The sequence below is a fragment of the Xenopus laevis genome, chromosome 1L (genome assembly GCF_017654675.1).
Source record: "Xenopus laevis strain J_2021 chromosome 1L, Xenopus_laevis_v10.1, whole genome shotgun sequence".
Classification (NCBI taxonomy): Eukaryota; Metazoa; Chordata; class Amphibia; order Anura; family Pipidae; genus Xenopus; species Xenopus laevis.
The window spans coordinates 19,859,847-19,879,851 of NC_054371.1; the positions used below are offsets into that span (position 1 = coordinate 19,859,847).

General features: G+C 41.0%; 1 protein-coding gene across 6 annotated transcripts in view; it reads right to left on the bottom strand.

Annotated features, from left to right (window-relative positions):
* ctbp1.L (C-terminal binding protein 1 L homeolog) overlaps positions 1-20,005 on the bottom strand; it is a 362,230-nt gene that overhangs the window by 48,597 nt on the left and 293,628 nt on the right. Inside the window, exons 1-2 of one of the 6 annotated variants that reach the window (XM_018254696.2) lie at positions 14,584-14,777; positions 13,241-13,530 (exon numbers count right to left, since the gene is read on the bottom strand). The exons of 3 other annotated variants lie outside the window; for them this stretch is intronic. In XM_018254696.2, coding sequence (XP_018110185.1) covers positions 13,241-13,283 — 43 coding nt within the window. In that variant the 5' untranslated portion in view covers positions 13,284-13,530; positions 14,584-14,777. 6 annotated transcript variants of the gene reach the window in all.

The window sequence follows — 20,005 nt, forward strand, 5'->3', positions numbered from 1 at the left end:
ATACTGTTATAATACACAAGAACCACGAATATGGGAAGGCAGTTTAGGGAGATTAGTCGCCCGAAGAAGAGGAGATTTGTCGCTGGACGACTAATCTCCCTGAATCTGAGCGTGTGTCTCTGCCTTAATTTATAATAATATCCTTATATTTTACAACAGGGGGGACTTTATTCACTATATAATATAGATCAAAAGTGTGTGATGATGTCTCTTTCACATGTGGGAGACCTATAATGCTTACAGCTCATTTTTAAATCGGTTATCTATACAGTATTTAGTGAAATCTCCTTTATATGGGTGACTGAGGGGCCCCCAAAGCTGCCATTGACAATTTACAATGGAGTACCAAATCAAAGTGGGCCCAGTAAGGGGTAGACTGGGTTGTAATTGGCCATGGGCAGGCCGTAACACAACTACATCTGTAAAATTGTGGTTTGAGGCCTAGAAGCTCAGGTTTCCTTCCAAACCTTTATTTTTTTAATGCAACTGAATCACCATCAATTAGAATAAATCCAATTTCATAACTTTATTCTGTTGATCTTTTGCTTGCGGTGGAACATTTATCTCCAAGAAGAGCCAGCTTTTCCAAAGTCATTCTAACATCCTAAAGCGCGGTTCTATAAATCTCACTTAACACGGATTTCTTTTTTTTTTTTTTAGGAAGCCTAGTAAGACATGCCACTGTCCTCAGTTTACTTTCATTCTAGGAAGGACGAAAACTTTTAAGACGCTGGGAAATCTGCCAAAGTAAATATCAGACACATCCCAAGCATCTCCACCTCCAGTTTGTGGGGCCTCCTACACACTGGAAAAGTCTCCCTATGCGCAAGCAGCACGCTTGCCAACCAACGCCTAGCATTCAGCTGGTATTGTGTCATTTCCCCCCTCTTTGAGGACAGGGCCCTATGACAAATACTTAATGCAGTCATCAGCTCCTTCAATTATTCTAACCTGAAAAACCAGGAGATGTCCAATAAGCCCAAACCAAGCAATGCAGCTAACAAACACATTTACTTTCAAGCTCTTACCACAGAACTGAAATACAAACAAGCACTTATTATACAGATGCACATTTGGCTGCACCACAATAAAAGACATCACTTGTCACTTGACCAATCTTCAAATATTAGCTCTTAGCTAAGGGCAAGTCACTCCAGAGGTTCCAGACACATTTGGTTCAGGAGTCTGCATCCTAGCAGGCGTAGAGTACAATAAAAAGAAAAAATGGTGTCTCTATATAGCACTTTGTGCCGAGAGTACCGCCAAAATTGCCAGACCAACGTTTTTTTTTACCTTTTTGGTTCAAACCCCCAAATTTTAGAACTTCATTTGGCCAGGGCTCCTCTTACGCCATAGCATGGTTACAGATACATAGTAACATAGTAAGTAAGTAGGGATGCACCGAATCCACTATTTTGGATTCGGCCAAACCCCCGAATACCGAACCGAATCCGAATTTGCATATGCAAATTAGGGATGGGAAAAACATTTTTTACTTCCTTGTATTGTGACAAATTTGTGACAATTTCCCTCCCCACCCCTAATTTGCATATGCAAATTAGGATTCGGTTTGGCCTGGCAGAAGGATTCTGCCGAATCTGAATTCTGCTGAAAAAGGCCGAATCCTGAACCAAATCCTGTATTTGATGCTTCCCTATAAGTATGGTTGAAAAAAGACACACGTCCATCAAGTTCAACCTTTTTACTTTTTTCAATCCTATAAGAAAGAACTACAATACATTAAACAATGTTGTATTTGCTATACAACCAGTTCCATGAACATCTAGAATAACCAATGACATGTCTATTATACCACTAACCACCATAATCCAACAGGGGTGGGACCTGGCACCTCTAGTGTGCACAACCAAGTGCATCAGTAAAGGTGGCCATAGACGCACCGATAATATTGAATGAAATACATTTTGGTACGATTTTCGGTGTGTTTATGGTGGGAGAAGAGCTGAACGATATCGGCAGAAGACTTGAATATCAGTCCTCTCATCAATCAGGCTGGCCGGGAAACTTTGAAGGCACCGGAACATCAGCCATTGTTAGTGCTGAATCGTCAGATACAGGTAGAATTCTATTGTTTCTATTTGTATATCTGACAATTCAGCTCTACACGTGTGTATTGAAGCAAACAATCTTTCCTGGAAACATCTTTTCCAGGAAAGATCGTAATCGTTACATCTATGGCCACCTTAAATCTGTTCACAGATGTGACATAAACAATAATACCAGATACTGAATTGAGAGATACCTTAAAATGGAATGTTCCCATCTTGCAGAGTCCAGTCCAAACCTTTTAGTGCCCTTTTAAAGGGAAGCTCATCGTGAAAATAGAACTGACCAAAATTACTGTTTATTGTTCTGATAAACCCGTCTCTTGGGTACGGCTTGAATCTGCCTGAGGAAAACGCCACAGTTCTTTATTCACTATTTACTTTAAGTTATATTGTCCCATTAGGATCTGCACCCATAAAAGCATGCTTAGCATTCTGTTCCATGAAAAATATTACTTAAATATTGATTTATGAGAGAATGTACCCTTAATATAATAAATATCTGAATGAAAAGAATGAAACAGGAGGGTGATTTAGACAAGCTGTTTGTTGACAATGTCTTGAGATCTAGTGATCACCAGCTAAAGGTCTACTGGTAGATCCCGATCTACACCCTTGTATTAAAAGGTAAAAAGAGAGTTCTGATAAATACAGGTAGATAGAGAGCTGCAGAGTTCTCCACTGGCAACCTATAGTGAACTCTATTTTCACCATTTGCTAATAATGTCACTTAGACTTAGTTTCATTTTAAGGACAATAGAACACTGTCACATTTAATGGAAAATAATCATATTTCATAACTTACAAACCTTAGTCTGCTCCCTTAAAGATCAATCCTCCATTACAAGTTTTTTTAAAGGCTTAAAATTATACAAACCAACTATGAAGAACAAATGGTTGTACTTTGGTGCCTACGTACAACAAATATGCACTTACATTTACAGCTGGCGGAACAACCACAGACAATGATCAGGCCTAAACCAGTAGTTGAATGCTAATAATTTGAATCTTTGGCGTTGCCTTGTTCAATAGAAATAAAGATGCAAGGAATTGGTGTATTGGCGGATACCGTCAAACAATGAACAACTTTTATGAACAATGAACAATTTTACATTTTCCTCTTATAATGTTCACTAGGTCCATTTTTCATTAGCTAATAACAGTTGGCAGGTCTTGGGGACCCAATTATGGCCAGCTCCCATATCTAGTGCATAGGAGCATAAGTTTCAAGCAAGCATTATAAAGGACAAATAAAAGCATATGACTGCACTCCGTGTCTAGGGTGTCACCTCTTGGCAACAATGGGAGTCAGCAGGAGAGAAAGCTCAAGAGAACAAAAACAGAGCCAGGGAAGGGGATTCCGAGCGCAAACCAGAGCAAGTCATAGAAGCCGTCAGTCAAATGACAGAAAATACTGCTGGTCCACTTCAATTCAGCTTCAGTAATCCCATGGATAAAGACATTGGACAAATTGTCCTAATTATCAGTTCATCCCCAGGACCTTTCACTAGAGCTGCCAATCCAAGTTGAAGAACAAGACAATACATTGTCTAACACTGCACACAAGCAGACAATAGCAGTTTACAAATAAAAGAGTATAAAGTACTTGCAGGGCCAGGGAGGTGAAGGAATAAAAGCCTGAAGGCCTTACAACACTGGAGGAACTGAAGCATTACTTGGAGAACAGTTGTTAAGGGTAGGAGCAGGAAGTAGATATAGTAGAAAGGATGTAACAGCAGCATAAAAAACTCAGCATATGAGACTAAGGGGTCTATTTATCAAGCTGTGTAACACACTGGAGAAAAGTATTACTGGTGATGATGACCATAGCAACCAATCACATATTTGTTTTGTTTTCTAACTTGTAGGTGACTGTTGAAATCGAATTGCTATAGGCAAAATCACCGGTGATGGTTTTATCCAAAGTTTACATTATAAATAGGCCCTTAAATGATGTTAGGAGTGATGGCCGTGAAGACCAGTTTGGGTCACATTTGGAGAAGATGTCTACATGCTCTTCTAACCATGACCAAATAATGAAACTCAAAGGGGCACTTGAACTCGAAAAGGCCAACAACCACTGGTTTTAAAAAAAGGACAAGATGGTGAATGTCAAGAAAGTATACTTTAGAGTTAAGTCTAAAACATCCTCATCCGAGAGGCAAAACGTTTTCCAAAAAAAAACTCTGAAAGTCCAGTTGCTTTACACCTAACTCTACTAGATGCTGTATATGATGACCAGGACGAATGAGAATCTCCATAGACATAAGACAGGAAAGACTAGGAGTTTGATGTACCTGCTGAACACAAAGAAGAATATTAGAAGCAAAATGTAATTGCTACATAGAAGGAGCAACTAAAGCGTGAAATACTTGCAGTACAGAAGGAAGAACTGAAGCACAGAGTTCCAGCAGCGGAGTGGGGGATATGAAAATATAAAATATTTCACTATATAAATAGGGCCAGAAGCAAGTACTTGCCATGTAGAAGGAGGAACTGAAGCATGAAGTACTGGCAGTATGAAAGAACGAATTGAAACACAAATTACTTTCAGTATAGAAACAGGAACTCAAGCATGAAGTATTTGCAGAAATGATGCACAAACAGCCTTTGGTGGGCAACAAGCAATGATCTAACAGCCACAAAAGACAAGGAAAGTCTTGTTATAACATTTAGGTCTTAATCCATGGATAAGTTGTCACAGCTTGACTGGATTTGCACTGGTAACACTCAATAAATAGAACAAAGGCACCGGGGGCAGGTGTACAGTATGTTGTTATCCTGCTGAAAAAGTGAGGTCCCCAACCTTTTTTAGCCGTGAGCCACATTCAATTGTAAAAAGAGTTCGGGAGCAACACATGCATGAAAAAAAAGGCATGCCCCTAAATCCGGCCCTGCAAACAATTCCAGACCAAGCCAGCAGCTTATGGGCCCATGTATGGAGCCTGCCCTACCTGATTACAAATTTGCCATTTATCAAAACACCATTGGAAGAGGACCACATCAACACACCAATGCAGTCTCTAGAAAGTCCGTAGTATCATCCGATCACTGGCCCAGGGCCCAACAATTAAATCAGTTCTAGCACGTGGCAACCCAAATTGAGTAAAGGTGGACGGCCTTCTAAGACTATGAATAATTCCTGAAATCCCCAGGAGTACTTCATCCTGCCCCCCAAAAACAATTTCAACCAGCAGTTTTATAGACAAGGCATGGACTACCTACAATTTTGTGTAATACAATCATACCAGGGCTTTGTGATTATATCCAATAAACTTTCCTATTAAACAGACAGCACAGTCCAAGTGTTTTTTTTGCATTCCTTGCGCATTTTAACATATTTAATTCTACGCATCCAGGCTCCATGAGCTTGTAACCAGTCCAAGTTATTTTCAGTTGAAAACATAGCAAAGGCAACTGCCCCTTTAAGGAGTCTATGTTACAATGGAAATGTTAAAAAGTCTTAAATGGATTTTTTTTTTATATGATGTATCTTGGCCTGACTACTAATGTTCAGAAATGCTTTCAAACGTTTTGCTCAAAGATAAGATGCGAGTCCTCCGGGGAACATCGGTTCAGCAATATGCAATGTCTTTACAACAAAATCAATAAATCCATTTCAAATTCACCCAGGAAAAGAAAAGCAATTGCAAAGGCCAAGGAGAAGGAAAATCACAAATTCAATAGTAGCGTGGAACATTCACGGCTCCTTGAGGTTCTATTAAAGGTGCTCTAGACGAGTGAGGAGAAACCTAGTAAGCCACATTATAGATCTCCTATTAAATCACAATGCGGTGTTAGAAAGGTCTTGTACTCAATTAATGCTTAACGGGCTGGGCCTAACGTAGAGACACAACAAATGTAGTTATATTTTAAGAAGGCACTTTATTGCATCTGAACCCTATCAATCAATATCTCCTGCTATCTTCCAGATATTCATTGACAGTTGACAGTTAGATCCAATATATCTTATAAAGAGGCTCCTTTTGCCTAGAAAATGTATTAGAGGTCACTCTATTAAAATCACCAGACATCATGTCTCTCTACATGCAGGATTTGTGCAAAAGGCAGTTATTTTGTTTGTACTGAATATAGTTATTTGAATGAACTGTAATACATCTGCTAGGAACGGGAGCCCCCCCCCCCCCTATAAGATATATTGGATCTAACTGTCAATGAATATCTGACACCCAACTGCTGCATGAAGACAGAATGAAGAGAAACAGATTCTGAGAGAGGGATAGTGAATATAAGCGTGTTTATGTCAGAAACAATACAGAATATTTAATAGATTGTATTTACAATGTTTCTTATTTCAGTATGAGGAAGCTTATATTAAATTTTAATTTTCACAATAGTTCCCCTTTAATGAAGGCCTACGGTGGGTGGCTCCATCATGGCACAAAACAATCATTATGCAATTATGTGGGGGCTCTTCCATCAGGGGCAAAGGGACACAAGAATACAAAGTTTGACATATTACTTGACTCTATAAGATGTGCCGAGCAGTTTCTGCAATGGCCACTTTGTATTCATTTAGTGACCATATGGAGGCAGCTATTTGGGTGACTAAAGCCCATTACTGATGCAGACAAGAGGGGGCTAAGAGGGGGATTTCATTTATTAGAGTAATAAATTAGTATGAGCCCCATTCACGTGCGCATCATTTAAATACAGATTAAACAGATGAACATTTTCACGTTTGACTCGTATTTTCTTTTCGTGGTGCTTTGTAATTAGGAGCTTTATAGGCAATGAGGGAATATGACAGCATACCATAAATAAAGGGTAATTTATAGAGAGACCTTGGAACTTATTGAAAATGGAAAGAAACAAAGAGGGGGAGAGTCATTCACCGTTTATCTAGATTTGGTGCAGCAGTAGAAATGGTGATTAAAGGAACAGTAACACCAAAAAAAACTAAATTAAGTTCAAAGGAGAAAAAGCTCAGGTTTACATAGCAGATAAGTACAGAGTCTGTTATCCGCTATTTATCTCTATTTTAGTTGCAGCCATTGCTACACAGCAGTGTGTTTATCTGCACAATTGTAGCTTGTCAATAGCAAACAGTATTAACAGTGCAGGACAACACTATGTTAAAACTAGGGATACACCGAATCCAGGATTCGGTTCGGGATTCGGCCTTTTTCAGCAGGATTCGGATTCGGCCGAATCCTTCTGCCTGGCCGAACCAAATCCGAATCCTAGGGCCAGGGAGGGAAATTGCATGACTTTTTGTCACAAAACAAGGAAGTCAAAAATTATTTCCCCTTCCCAACCCTAATTTGCCTATGTAAATTAGGATTTGGATTCGGTTCGGTATTCGGCCGAATCTTTCACAAAGGATTCGGGGGTTCGGCCGAATCCAAAATAGTGGATTCTGTGCATCCCTAGTTAAAACATGTTCATTTGTTGGTGTTGCTGTTCCTTTAAATAGAACTATACAAAAGTAGAAGCATAAAGATATCAAAAATAAACACCCAACGCATTTCAAGCTTACACCTGCTAAATACAGTAGATGGCACTTGTGCAGAAAGACAACTCTGGTAGGGGTCATTGTAGGTAGCCTAGACCACTGTTACTATTACTATAACACTTGTACGTAGCTACCCTGTCTGGAGTTATATTGAAGCTCAGGCGATTTACCAGTGGTCCAATGAACAGTTCCATAGTCTTCAAGGCTTAAAAGTAGTCAGGTAAATAGTAGGGCTAGATAAAAAAAATGGGGGTAATTGGGTGAAGAATGCCTTGACATGTGGCACTTTGAGGTTGAAAGATTTTTTTATTACTTTATTGCAGTGATCCCCAACTAGTGGCTCATGAGAAACATGTTGTTCACCAACTCCTTGGATATTGCTCTCAGTGGCAACTGAATTGTACTGAATTTAGTTATTTGAGTGAGCTCTAATACATCTTCTAGGCAAAAGGAGCCCCCCTATAAGATATATTGGATCTAACTGTCAATGAATATCTGACACCCAACTGCTGCATGAAGAGAGAGAATGAAGAGAAACAGATGCTGAGAGAGGGATAGTGAATATAAACTTGATTATTTCAGAAACAATACAGAATATTTAATAGATTTTATTTACAAAGTTTCTTATTTCAGTATGATGAAGCTTATATTAAACTTTAATTTTCACAATAGTTCAGTTGGCCTCAAAACAGGTGATTATTTTTGAATTCCAGGCTTGGCGGCAAGTTTTGGTTGCATAAAAACCAGGTGCACTGCCAAACAGAGTCTCCCGTAGGCTGTCAGTCCTCATAGGGACCAAATAGCCAATCACAGCCCTTATTTGGAATCCCCAAGGAGACTTTTTCATGCTTGTGTTGCTCTCAACAATTGAATGTGGCTCACTGGTAAAATAAATGTTGGGAACCCCTGCTTTATTGGAAAGCTTGGCTGCACAATAACATCTGTTCCCTCTGGCCATTGATCTATAGGTTCTCCAAGCTTTGGGGTGACGTATGGCTGAAAGGACTCTTAATTGCTGGGACACCACAGCTGGGAAAGGTCCAGACTAGAGAGGCAACTCCTGCACCTCTACTGAACTTTCAAAAACTATACAGCAATAGCCCATCTGTCCATAAACAAGAGCCTATTCCCAAGCAGGTCATCCTGCCATCCCCTACTCTATTAACTATTCTAAATAAATACCATAGGGCTGTCTAGGAAGCATCAATTGAATTGTGTTCTATACATTTCAACACAAGACAGCAGGGCCCCTAGGGACCAACAAAAACCACCCAATAATTCTGCACATGTAGTGAAAGAATTGACATTACTGTCTGTTAAAGGGATTCTGTCATTTTTATGATGTGGTTTTTATTTCTGAATTACACTGTTTACACTGTAAATAATTCACTCTACAATATAAAATGTCATTCCTGAACCAGCAAGTGTATTTTTAGTTGTAATATTGGTGTGTAGTTGCATCTCAGGTCATTTTGCCTGGTCATGTGCTTTCAGAAAGAGCCAGCACTTTAGGATGGAACTGCTTTCTGACAGGCTGTCGTTTCTCCTACTCAGTGTAACTGAATGTGTCTCAGTGGGACCTGAATTTTACTATTGAGTGTTGTTCTTAGATCTACCAGGCAGCTGTTATCTTGTGTTAGGGAGCCACTATCTGGTTACCTTCCCATTGTTCTGTTGTTTGGCTGCTGGGTGGGGGGGTTTGGAGGGGGAGTGATATCACTCCAATTTGCAGTACAGCAGTAAAGAGTGACTGAAGTTTATCAGAGCACAAGTCACATGATTGGGGGGCAGCTGGGAAATTGACAATATGTCTAGCCCCGTGTCAGATTTCAAAATTAAATATAAAAAAAATCAGTTTGCTTTTTTGAGAAATGGATCTCGGTGCAGAATTCTGCTGGAGCAGCACTATTAACTGATGCGTTTTGTCCCATGACAGTATTCCTTTAAGAACTGCCACAAAATTACTTTAAATCAAAACAAAGAAAAAATAAAATCAATGATGCCTATTTTTATATGGAAACGATTGGCGGCACACAAGAGGTTGCAGTGTTTTTTTTAGGAATTACAGGAATGAAGAACGAGGAGCAGCGGGAAGAAAAGGAGTTCATTAAGGGGTTAGTGGCAGATGGTTGTAAGAGCCTTCCCTACGTCATAATCAGATTTTACAATAGGGAAGAACTGGGGAATGGAACAGGCAAAAGCCATTGTGTGCCTCAAACAGTCTCCTTATGTTAGGGCAGTGGAACACGAGAAGCTTTTTAGGCACCATGTCGACTAGGTCATGTAATTGTGGTACAATGCCCGCGATCCCTAATAAATAAAGAGGGGAAGCACTTCATGTGGCACAGCCATTGGCCTACAGAGCCTCATCTTAATGGTAATCAAGGTAATAAGGCATTAAAAAAAACACTGGATGCACCTCAGACAATGTAGAACGTATATGGGATACTATGGAATGTAGCTACACCCTGTTGACTTCATGGGCATCAAGCAGGTTACAATAATAATACGGTTTAGCCCCCGTTAAACACAACTTTGTACCCACCACATACCACTAGCGGGTTAATAAGTGTGTCTCCAAGTGACAAGAGAAATACAATATATTTTAATATCACTCATCCTACTGTACTTCCTATAAGTAGGGCTGCAAATAAATGCTCACCCCAAGCCTCACCCTAACTGGCCTTCAGGTTTGGCTTCCAGGAATATACAGAAAAGTAGATGAGCTCTCATCCCAAATCTTACTCTAATTAGTCTTAAAGGGGACCCGTCACCCCAAAAAAATTATTCCAAATCCTATTTTATCATGTTAGTCAAGCAAAATGCACTTCAATTACACTGTATAAAATGTTTTTTGAATCTTGTTTCCATCAATCTGGGAATTCATAATTATAACAAGCAGGCAGGAGCCATTTTGTGGACACTGTTATTAAGACAAGCCTTGTATCATCTCAGAATCTTGTTTGTGCACCAGAATGGGGGACCTGATGTCCATCCCCATGCCCTGGCTACACAATTTGTGGGGAGAGTAGTGACATTTAAGAAGTGCTGAATGGAAAGTGAAAGTAATTGCCTAAGGCATAGAGGAGGGGCAGGCAATATTTGATTGACAGCTGAGATTTTTTAAATGAGCTTACAACAGCTACAAATGCTTTATTAAAAAAAGAATTTGGATTTCATGTTTAATTTGAAAAGGATTTTTATTATACAGCTATTTATATCTGGGTGACAGGTCCACTTTAACACTGCTATTCGCTGCTTGAGACCCCATAGTGGGGAGGCGGGACTGCAGTTTTGGGATCTGCTTCTCTACAATCACACATATTGCATTCAGTAAGGGTAAGGCCACACTAAGCGATAGCGCGGCGATTTGACTCGCGGCGACTTTTCGCCGCGACTTTTAATCCGCAATCGCTGGCGAAACTTTGGCGCTGGCGTCTATGGGGAATCGCGCAAAACCGCCAGCGTAAAAACACACGCGGCGATCTTTTTTCTATTGTCGCTTGAAATCGCCTAGCGAGGCGATTTCGAGCGACAATAGAAAAAAGATCGCCGCGTGTGTTTTTACGCAGCGATTCCCCATAGACGCCAGCGCCAAAGTTTCGCCAGCGATTGCCGTTTAAAAGTCGCGGCGAAAAGTCGCCGCGAGTCAAATCGCCGCGCTATCGCTTAGTGTGGCCTTCCCTAAGGGTACAGTCAGGGGCGTAACTACAGAGGAGGCAGACCCTACGACTGCAGGTGGGGCCAGGAGGTATAGGGGCCCATAAGGCCCTAATTCAATTTCAATTTCAATAAATATTGGCCCAGTAATTTCTAGTTACACCACTGGGTACGGTTACATTTGCATTAGTGATTTGCATTAGTAATGTGCGGGTCGAGAATTTCTTGACCCGTACCCAACCCTAACCCGCCCCCTCCCAAACCGCCCCACGGGCCAGGCCCGCTGTTGCCCTCTATTTATAGACCCGCACCCGCCCCGCAGTGATGTCACAAAAGGGGTGGGCTGGGGCAGGCGGAAGTCTATAAATTCGGGTGCCAGAACTGCTAGGTCGTGGGCGGAGAGAGCAGGAGAAGAGCTCGACCCGGACTCGCGACCTGAAGATTTTGTGCAGGAGTCGGCCCGAACACGTCTGACCCGTGGGTTTACCCTGCGGGTCCCGCAGTTTCGGGCCGACCCGCACATCACTAATTTGCATAATAGTTAAAAGACACTTTTGATACATTCTATTACTAATGCACAAATATCTGAGCCTTTAGCAGAATAAACAACACCCCCCCCCCAGCCAAGATCAGAAAATACCATAGCAAATTAATGTCCGTCACTTCCCAATTTCAGCTGAACTGTAAGAGTAAATCAGAGTCACACTATTCCTGGGTGGATAAATACATTTTTCTCAATCACACCACACATTTAAAATTGTGAAGACCCCCCCCCCCACCAGCGCTGCTTTTACACCCGGAACCCATCTTTTATTCATTTCAGAGCCAGCCTCCAAGGCTCCCTGTGCTTTATACAAGCCACTAATCAAATGCAATGAGATGTAGCATTCACCTCTTTATATGCAAATGTGCCCCACCGGGTATTGTTCTGCTCGCTGAGCAAATAGGTCAGAGGAGGAATAAAAATATGACACATCTAGGCCTTTCAGGAAAGCCAATATTTATATCTTTTTTCTAGCCAATGACATTGTTTGTGCAAAGGTTTTAAAGAAGGCAGCCCTACAGATGTTACTGACTACAATTCCCAGCAGCCACCAACATAAAACATCAGACACAGTAGGTATGGGACCTGTTATCCAGAATGCTCTGGACCTGGGGGTTTCCAGATAATGGATTTCTGTAATTTGGATCTTTATACCTTAAGTCTACTAGAAAATCATATAAAGATTAAATAAACCCAATAGGCTGGTTTTGCCTCCAATAAGGATTAATTATATCTTAGTTGGGATCAAGTACAAGCTACTGTTTTATTATTATAGAGAAAAAGGAAATCATTTTTAAAAATTTGGATGGTCTATGGGAGACCGGCATTCCATAATTCGGATCTTTCTGGATAACGGGTTTCCGGATAATGGATCCCATGCCTGTATCAGAAACTAGGGAGCCTCTTTAGTCGGAGCACAGTTAATAAAGCATAAATGTCCTAGGAAGCGAAGCATCATCATTGTAAACCTTTTTATTACAGAGAAAAAGGAAATCATTTTAAAAAATTTGGATAAAATGGAGTCTATGGAAGACCGGCATTCCATGAAACAGATCTTTCTGGATAACGGGTTTCCGGATAATGGATCCCATACCTGTATCAGAAACTATGGAGCCTCTTTAGTCGGAGCACAGTAAATAAAGCATAAATGTTAGAGGAAGTGAAGCATCATTATTGCAAACCTTATTATTACAGAGGAAAAGGAATGTGGACAAAAATTTGGATAAAATGGATCTTTGGATAACGGGTTTCCGGATAATGGATCCCATACCTGTATCAGAAACTACGGATCCTCTTTACTTGGAGCACAGTAAATAAAGCATAAATGTTCTAGGAAGTGAAGCATCATTATTGTAAACCCACTAAATTGCTGCCCTAAGGGTGCGAAATTCACATTATTCAGAGGTTTTCTGCTCAGTCGGCCACCATGTGCTCCCGGCAGCGCCACGGTTAATACATACGCCTCTCCCGAGGAAGGATTACCATACAACTTACATTTTTCAGCCGCCAAAGGAAAAGGAAAGTTCCAGGCGTGCATTCTAAGCGCCTACCAACACCACTAGAGGCGATTTCCTTCCCGAAACTGGAGAAAGCAGGTTAGATTTCCAAAGCCGCTGGAGATTCGCATTCGGGGAAAAAAAAAAAAGGCCTTAAATGGAAAACGCCGGGTCCTAAGCGTTTCTGCGACAAAAGGCAGATCCTTTGTAGATTCTGATCATAGGCAGCACATCTTATTCACTGCAGAATGCTGGGCTCACAGTGCTGCGCTGGGGTCCCTGCTCCATCTAAATCTCGGCAACCAGGAAAAGAAAAAACAAATCCACAGAAATATGAAAAAACCATCAGGTGGAATCAAAGTCTCCGCTCAACGTTTAACTTCAGCCGCCGGGTATTTCTTTTTCTGCTTTTTTTTTTTTTTTTTGCTGATCCCAGCAGTAATCTTTCCTTTACGAAATGGATTTTATTTCCCTTCTCTTGGAAAGTTCTTTAAAAAAAAAAAAAAAAAAGAAAAAAAGGAAAGAAAATCCCATAGCCACACGATATATATATATATTTATATATAAATTTTTTTTTTCGTTGCCGGAATTATGATCTCAACGAAATGTGTTTCTACTGCCAAAGGGGTGGGGAGTGGGGGGGGGGGGTGTTTAGGGAGGAGAAAGTTCCCTTTTCAGCTCTACAAAATTCAGCCTGTTTGCTTTAAACCAACATGTGTCAGCAGAAGTCTAAACTGAATTTTAACCCCTCGGCTGCCGCGCGGTGTCGACCCTCCGCAAAGCTAGAAAAAAAAAACGGATTAACCTGTTCACAGCTGACTTGCTCCGCAGCGAATCAAACGCAAAGGAACAGCGGAAAGACCAATCGCAAAAAAATACATTTGTAGACTGCAACAAACTTCCTGGCACAAATTTTTTTTAAAAATCCGATTCGAAAGGCTGAATTCTTACAAAATCCATTCCAATATGGGATAAATAGTAAGCAGTAAAATTAAACGATGGAACGGTGAATAATTCGGCATATGGAGTCCAGTGCTGAAAATATCAGACGCTGTTCCTCCCCACGACTCCAGCAGCTGTATTATAAATAACCTTTTATTCTCCAGCAAAAACCCTTTTAAAAAATGTACTGAGTCGCAACACACACTCACACACAAAGCCAGAGAGAAATGAAGCCAGAAGGAGGAGGGGGAAGGGACAATTACACACACATATTGTCACTGAGCTCACAGTCTCATTCCAACAATAACAAAAAAAAAAAAAAAATCCACAATATAGAAAAGTATAATTAAAAAAAAATCCAATCAATGAAAGAGTTAAAAAAAAAAAACAGGACATTACCTAGAGGCAAACCCTTGTTTAGCAAGTGAGAACTTCCCATGGAGGTGTGTGTCCGGCCTCTCTAAAAATGAGTGAGATATGGAAAATTAATCCTAAGCATATGGCCGCCACTTCAAATTTTCCCAGAAGTAATGCACACATACATGGGGATACACACTCACACACTCACACACACAGACCCAAATGCAGACTGTCTGTGCAAGTGGGAGAGGCCGGAGGAGGGAGGAGCCAATGCTTTAAACAGAAATGATCCTCTGGTTTGCAGACAGGAGGGCTCCTGTAAAAGGCAAGCGGGAGGGCGAGAATGAAACAAGAGCAAGAGGGGATCACTGGCTAAAGGGGAAGTATCGCTGTACAATAGATGGGCATATACATCAAACATCCTGATTACACAGCGTTTTCACCAAAACAGAAGGGAAAGAGAAGTCTTGTCAACAGAGCTTACAATCTAAAAAAAAGGAGAGGAGGGCAGGAGGCGCACAAGCTGTGGGAGTTATTAGCAATAGCAGCATCAATATATTTCACAGGGCTGTACATAACTGGCACACTGATATACAGACAAAGCAATGGGGTCAGTAAAACAAAGGACCTGCCCATAAGAGCTTGCAATCTAAAAAAAAAAAGGAGAGGAGAGCAGGAGGCACAAGCGGTGGGGTTATCAGCAATAGCAGCATCAATATATTTCACAGGGCTGTACATGACTGGCACACTGATATACACACAAAGCAATGGGGTCCGTAAAACAAGGGACTTGCCTGTAAGAGCTTGCAATCTAAAAAAAAAAGGAGAGGAGAGCAGGAGGCACAAGCTGTGGGGTTATCAGCAATAGTAGCATCAATATATTTCAAAGGGCTGTACATAAGGTCACATGACTGGCACACATATACAGACAAAGCAATGGGGTCCGTAAAACAAGGACCTGCCCGTAAGAGCTTGCAATCTAAAGCAACAGGTTGGTTCTGTGGACGTGGCTTGAACTGATACACGAGTCACAGCAACTGCATTTTTAGGCCATTTTTGCCACTTATTTCCCATACGCTGGATAGCAAGCAGGACCCGTGCTAACTGTTCATAAAGTTAAAGTGTCAGGCAATGAAATAAATGATGGGCTTAAATGGCACAGGAAATGACAAAGATAAATGGTGGAAGTTACTAGAAACGTATTATTACATTCTGCAACATTCAAGTCAAAAGCAACCTGCACATTACTGCATCCTTTGGCTGGGAGCAGTCAGCGCCCCTCGGCATCCTGGGAGTTGTAGTTCACAGTGACTGGGGAGCCTAAGCTTACATAGGCAACCCTTCTTTCCTGTAGTGATCATTAACTGGCAGGTCAAATGATCTTTAGACCACCAATGCACAACCTGCTGATGAACTGCAACTCCCAGCATACCCTACTGAGAGCCTTTTATTTTTCAGTGGATGTTGGGAGTTGTGGTCCAATAGCAACAGGAAGAGGCATGTTGGACAGCACTACCCCTTATAGATGGATGGGCTGAAATCAGTGGCCCTTTCACTTACTATAGAAGCCTTTGGGAGCAGCCTACTTACCTTTTGTTGCAATATCCCTATTTTACTATTTCATTGGCCGGATCCCTGTTATACAGCACTGCTGCAGAATATTTTGATATTTAATATACCGAGAATAATCCTGTCTGTAACAAACTCCATATGATACGGCCATACAAGAGCTCACATGGAAATTATAGGATCCCACAAATGATTTCCACCATGTTGGATCAATATCTGCCATTATAGAGAGGATGGTTATTGCCCCATGCATGGCCTATTGAGTCTTGAAGTGTGCGTAAGTACTGAGCATTCTGGGTAGTTAGGGCCTGTGTGCATGTGCTGTGACACCAGCGATGCACTGAATCCACTATTTTGGATTCGGCCGAACCCCAAATGCTTAGTGAAAGATTTGGCTGAATACCAAACTGAATCCAAACCCTAATTTGCATATGCAAATCAGCTAGGGGAAGTGTGCACTGTGATGAAAAGTCACATGATTTTAAAGATTCGAAATAATAATCCGGCCCTGGTTACAAAAGTATCAAAGTGCAGCTGCCACGTATTCTGCGCTCTTTGCCAAAAGCCAATTAAGTTTTACAAACTTTGTATCTTTTTCTGGCTGTTCAGTGCAGGAGATCAAAGAGAAAGCTGGTAAGAATCCGGGACTGCGGGTTGAGCTGTCAAAATCAGGACTGTCCCACAAAAAATGGGACAGTTGGGAGATATGCTGAAACTGAATCCTATATTCAGTGCATTCCCTACTTTAAATTAAGCATGGGAAAAATGGGAAATATATAGATTATGCTAAACTACAACTCCCAGGTTCTCACTGATAGCTGAAGGCCAGGTTTCCTCCTACACCCCAAAAACATACAGGCAGGATAATTGTCTCCAAATAAAAGAGAGCACAGTATGTGATAGCGACCTTAGACTGTCAGCTCCACTGGGGCAGGGACTGATTGGAATGATGTCTGATCATCTCTCTGCTGTGGAGAAAAGGTGGGCAAACATGTAGCGATCCTCTCTTTGGCGATATCACCAAACGTGCGGAACTTATAGTGTATGGCCAGCATTAGTCAGTGCTACTGTATATATAAAGCATAGTCATTATTATTTAAAAAGAAAAACTTGTTTTTAATAAAAATATGAAATGTAGAAGCTAAAACTCTATAGAAGCCATAACAGAGTCATGTCAGGCTGCTGCTAAGGGAACAATTCTTTTTGTAATGAAAAGGGATGAGAGGGAAAAAGGTTGAAGTCGGGAAGGTGAAACACAGATTTGTTTTGACTCTTTCAAAGATTCGTTAGTGGCTGGGTCAGCTGACTCCAGTAATGCAGCACACGCTGAACTGTATGTGAGAGGCGTTTATCAGCCAAACAATCAGGCCTAAAGAATGGGCCTTAATTACATCTGCCAGCCCAAGCTGCACCCCCAGTCTTAGCAACAACAAGGACTAACGCCCTGCTGCAGCCACTTCTACATATGGGAATCACACACAGGCACTGAGGATACTTAATATCCTCTTAATATTACCCATGGGTTCCTCATTGAGTAGCCTTGTTTCCAAAAGAAATCAATATTTTCTGTGACCATATAAAGGCACAAGGCCGAAGGTGGAGTTATACAGAGAATTCTCAGTATCACTCATGTATTATAAGGGATAATGTACCCCCTACTGTAAATGATAAGAATATTAGAAGTCACTGAGGGCTCTGTGGCCATATAAAGGCACAAGGCTGCAGGCTGAGTTATACAGGGAAGTCTGAGTATCACTCATGTATTATAAGGGATAATGTACCCCCTACTGTAAATGATAAGGATATTAGGAGTCACTGAGGGGTTGTTCTGAGACCATATAAAGGCACAAGGCTGCAGGCTGAGTTATACAGGGAACTCTGAGTATCACTCATGTATTATAAGGGATAATGTACCCCCTACTGTAAATGATAAGGATATTAGAAGTCACTGAGGGGTTGTTCTGTGACCATATAAAGGCACAAGGCTGCAGGCTGAGTTATACAGGGAACTCTGAGTATCACTCATGTATTATAAGGGATAATGTACCCCCTACTGTAAATGATAAGAATATTAGGAATCACTGAGGGGTTGTTCTGTGACCATATAAAGGCACAAGGCTGCAGGCTGAGTTATACAGGGAACTCTGAGTATCACTCATGTATTATAAGAGATAATGTACCCCCTACTGTAAATAATAAGGATATTAGAAGTCACTGAGGAGTTGTTCTGTGACCATATAAAGGCACAAGGCTGCAGGCTGAGTTATACAGGGAACTCTGAGTATCACTCATGTATTATAAGGGATAATGTACCCCCTACTGTAAATGATAAGGATATTAGAAGTCACTGAGGGGTTGTTCTGTGACCATATAAAGGCACAAGGCTGCAGGCTGAGTTATACAGGGAACTCTGAGTATCACTCATGTATTATAAGGGATAATGTACCCCCTACTGTAAATGATAAGGATATAAGAAGTCACTGAGGGGTTGTTCTGTCACCATATAAAGACACAAGGCTGCAGCCTGAGTTATTCAGGGAACTCTGAGTATCACTCATATTATTAATTATGAAAGAATGCATATGACTGCTTGGGCAAAATGTGTCAGCATAACCTTAAAAATGTGCTAAAAAATTGTCAAACCTTATGTTTCCCGTCTTAATCTTTTGTCTCACTGCAGCCGTCAATAACACATCTATGTATAGGTATGGAATACCCTATCCAGAAACCCATTATCCCGAAAGGTCTGAATTACAGGAAGGCCTTCTCTCATAGGGGCAAATTCACTAACCTGCGGAAATTTGCCAGCGACGGCTTCGATCACATCGCCACACTTCGCCACGCAAAAAATAAGTCAGGACAACGCTAATTCACTAAAATGCGAAGTTGCCTCCAGGACGCCGAACGATGGCAAAGTTGCGCTAGCGTTAATTCGGCAAGCAAAGCGAAGTTGCGCTAGCGTTGGATAAATTGCATACGGCGGGAAGTTAAATTTCAATGGATGTATATGTTGCAGCAAATACTTTACATTACACAAGCCTAGGGAACCTTAATAAAAGAAAATAAAGTTGTTATATTGCCCTACACATGAGCCCAGTGTATAGTTTATGTGCCATATGTAAGGAAATGTAGGGGGGAAGCCAGGTACCCTAAAAAAAATTTACGATCTCTTGCAGCCGATCACCCTGAAAAACTGGAAAGTCGCCAGCGTTTTTTGGGACTTAGAAAATTTGGGTAGTTACGTCCATTTGCCAGAGCGAAAATTCATCTGGCGTTAGAGTGCGAAGTAGCGCTACAATCTATCTCCTTCGCTAGCGAATTTACGCCAGCGCGCGAATTGTTACTCACTGCGCCATTTAGTAAATTTGTCCCATAGGCTCAATTTTATCCAAATAATCCAATTTTTTAAAAATGATTTCCCTTTTCTGTGTAATAATAAAACAGTCGCTTGTACTTGATCTCAGCTAAGATATAATTAATCCTTATTGGAAGCAAAACCAGCCTATTGGGTTTATTTAATGTTTACATGATTTTCTAGTAGATTTAAGGGATGAAGATCCAAATTATGGAATTAACGGAAGACCCCAGGTCCCAAGCATTCTGGATAACAGGTCCCATACCAACAGTCTTTCATCCAAGGTAGGGAGACAATTGCAAAGGGTATATGTTACATTCTTTCAAATATTTTAATTATAACACTAATGGACAGGCATATTATGAAGGGAACTACACTGCAGTCTCAATTCCCAACAACACAGCGGAGCTCACGGAATCACCATTAAGTGCAAAGTGAAACGTTACCTCTAGTAATGTCATTAAAATAAAAGCTCACCCCCTCCGTACATATAACAATTCCTGTGCCAGGCACAAACAGATGAATAGAGACCATTCA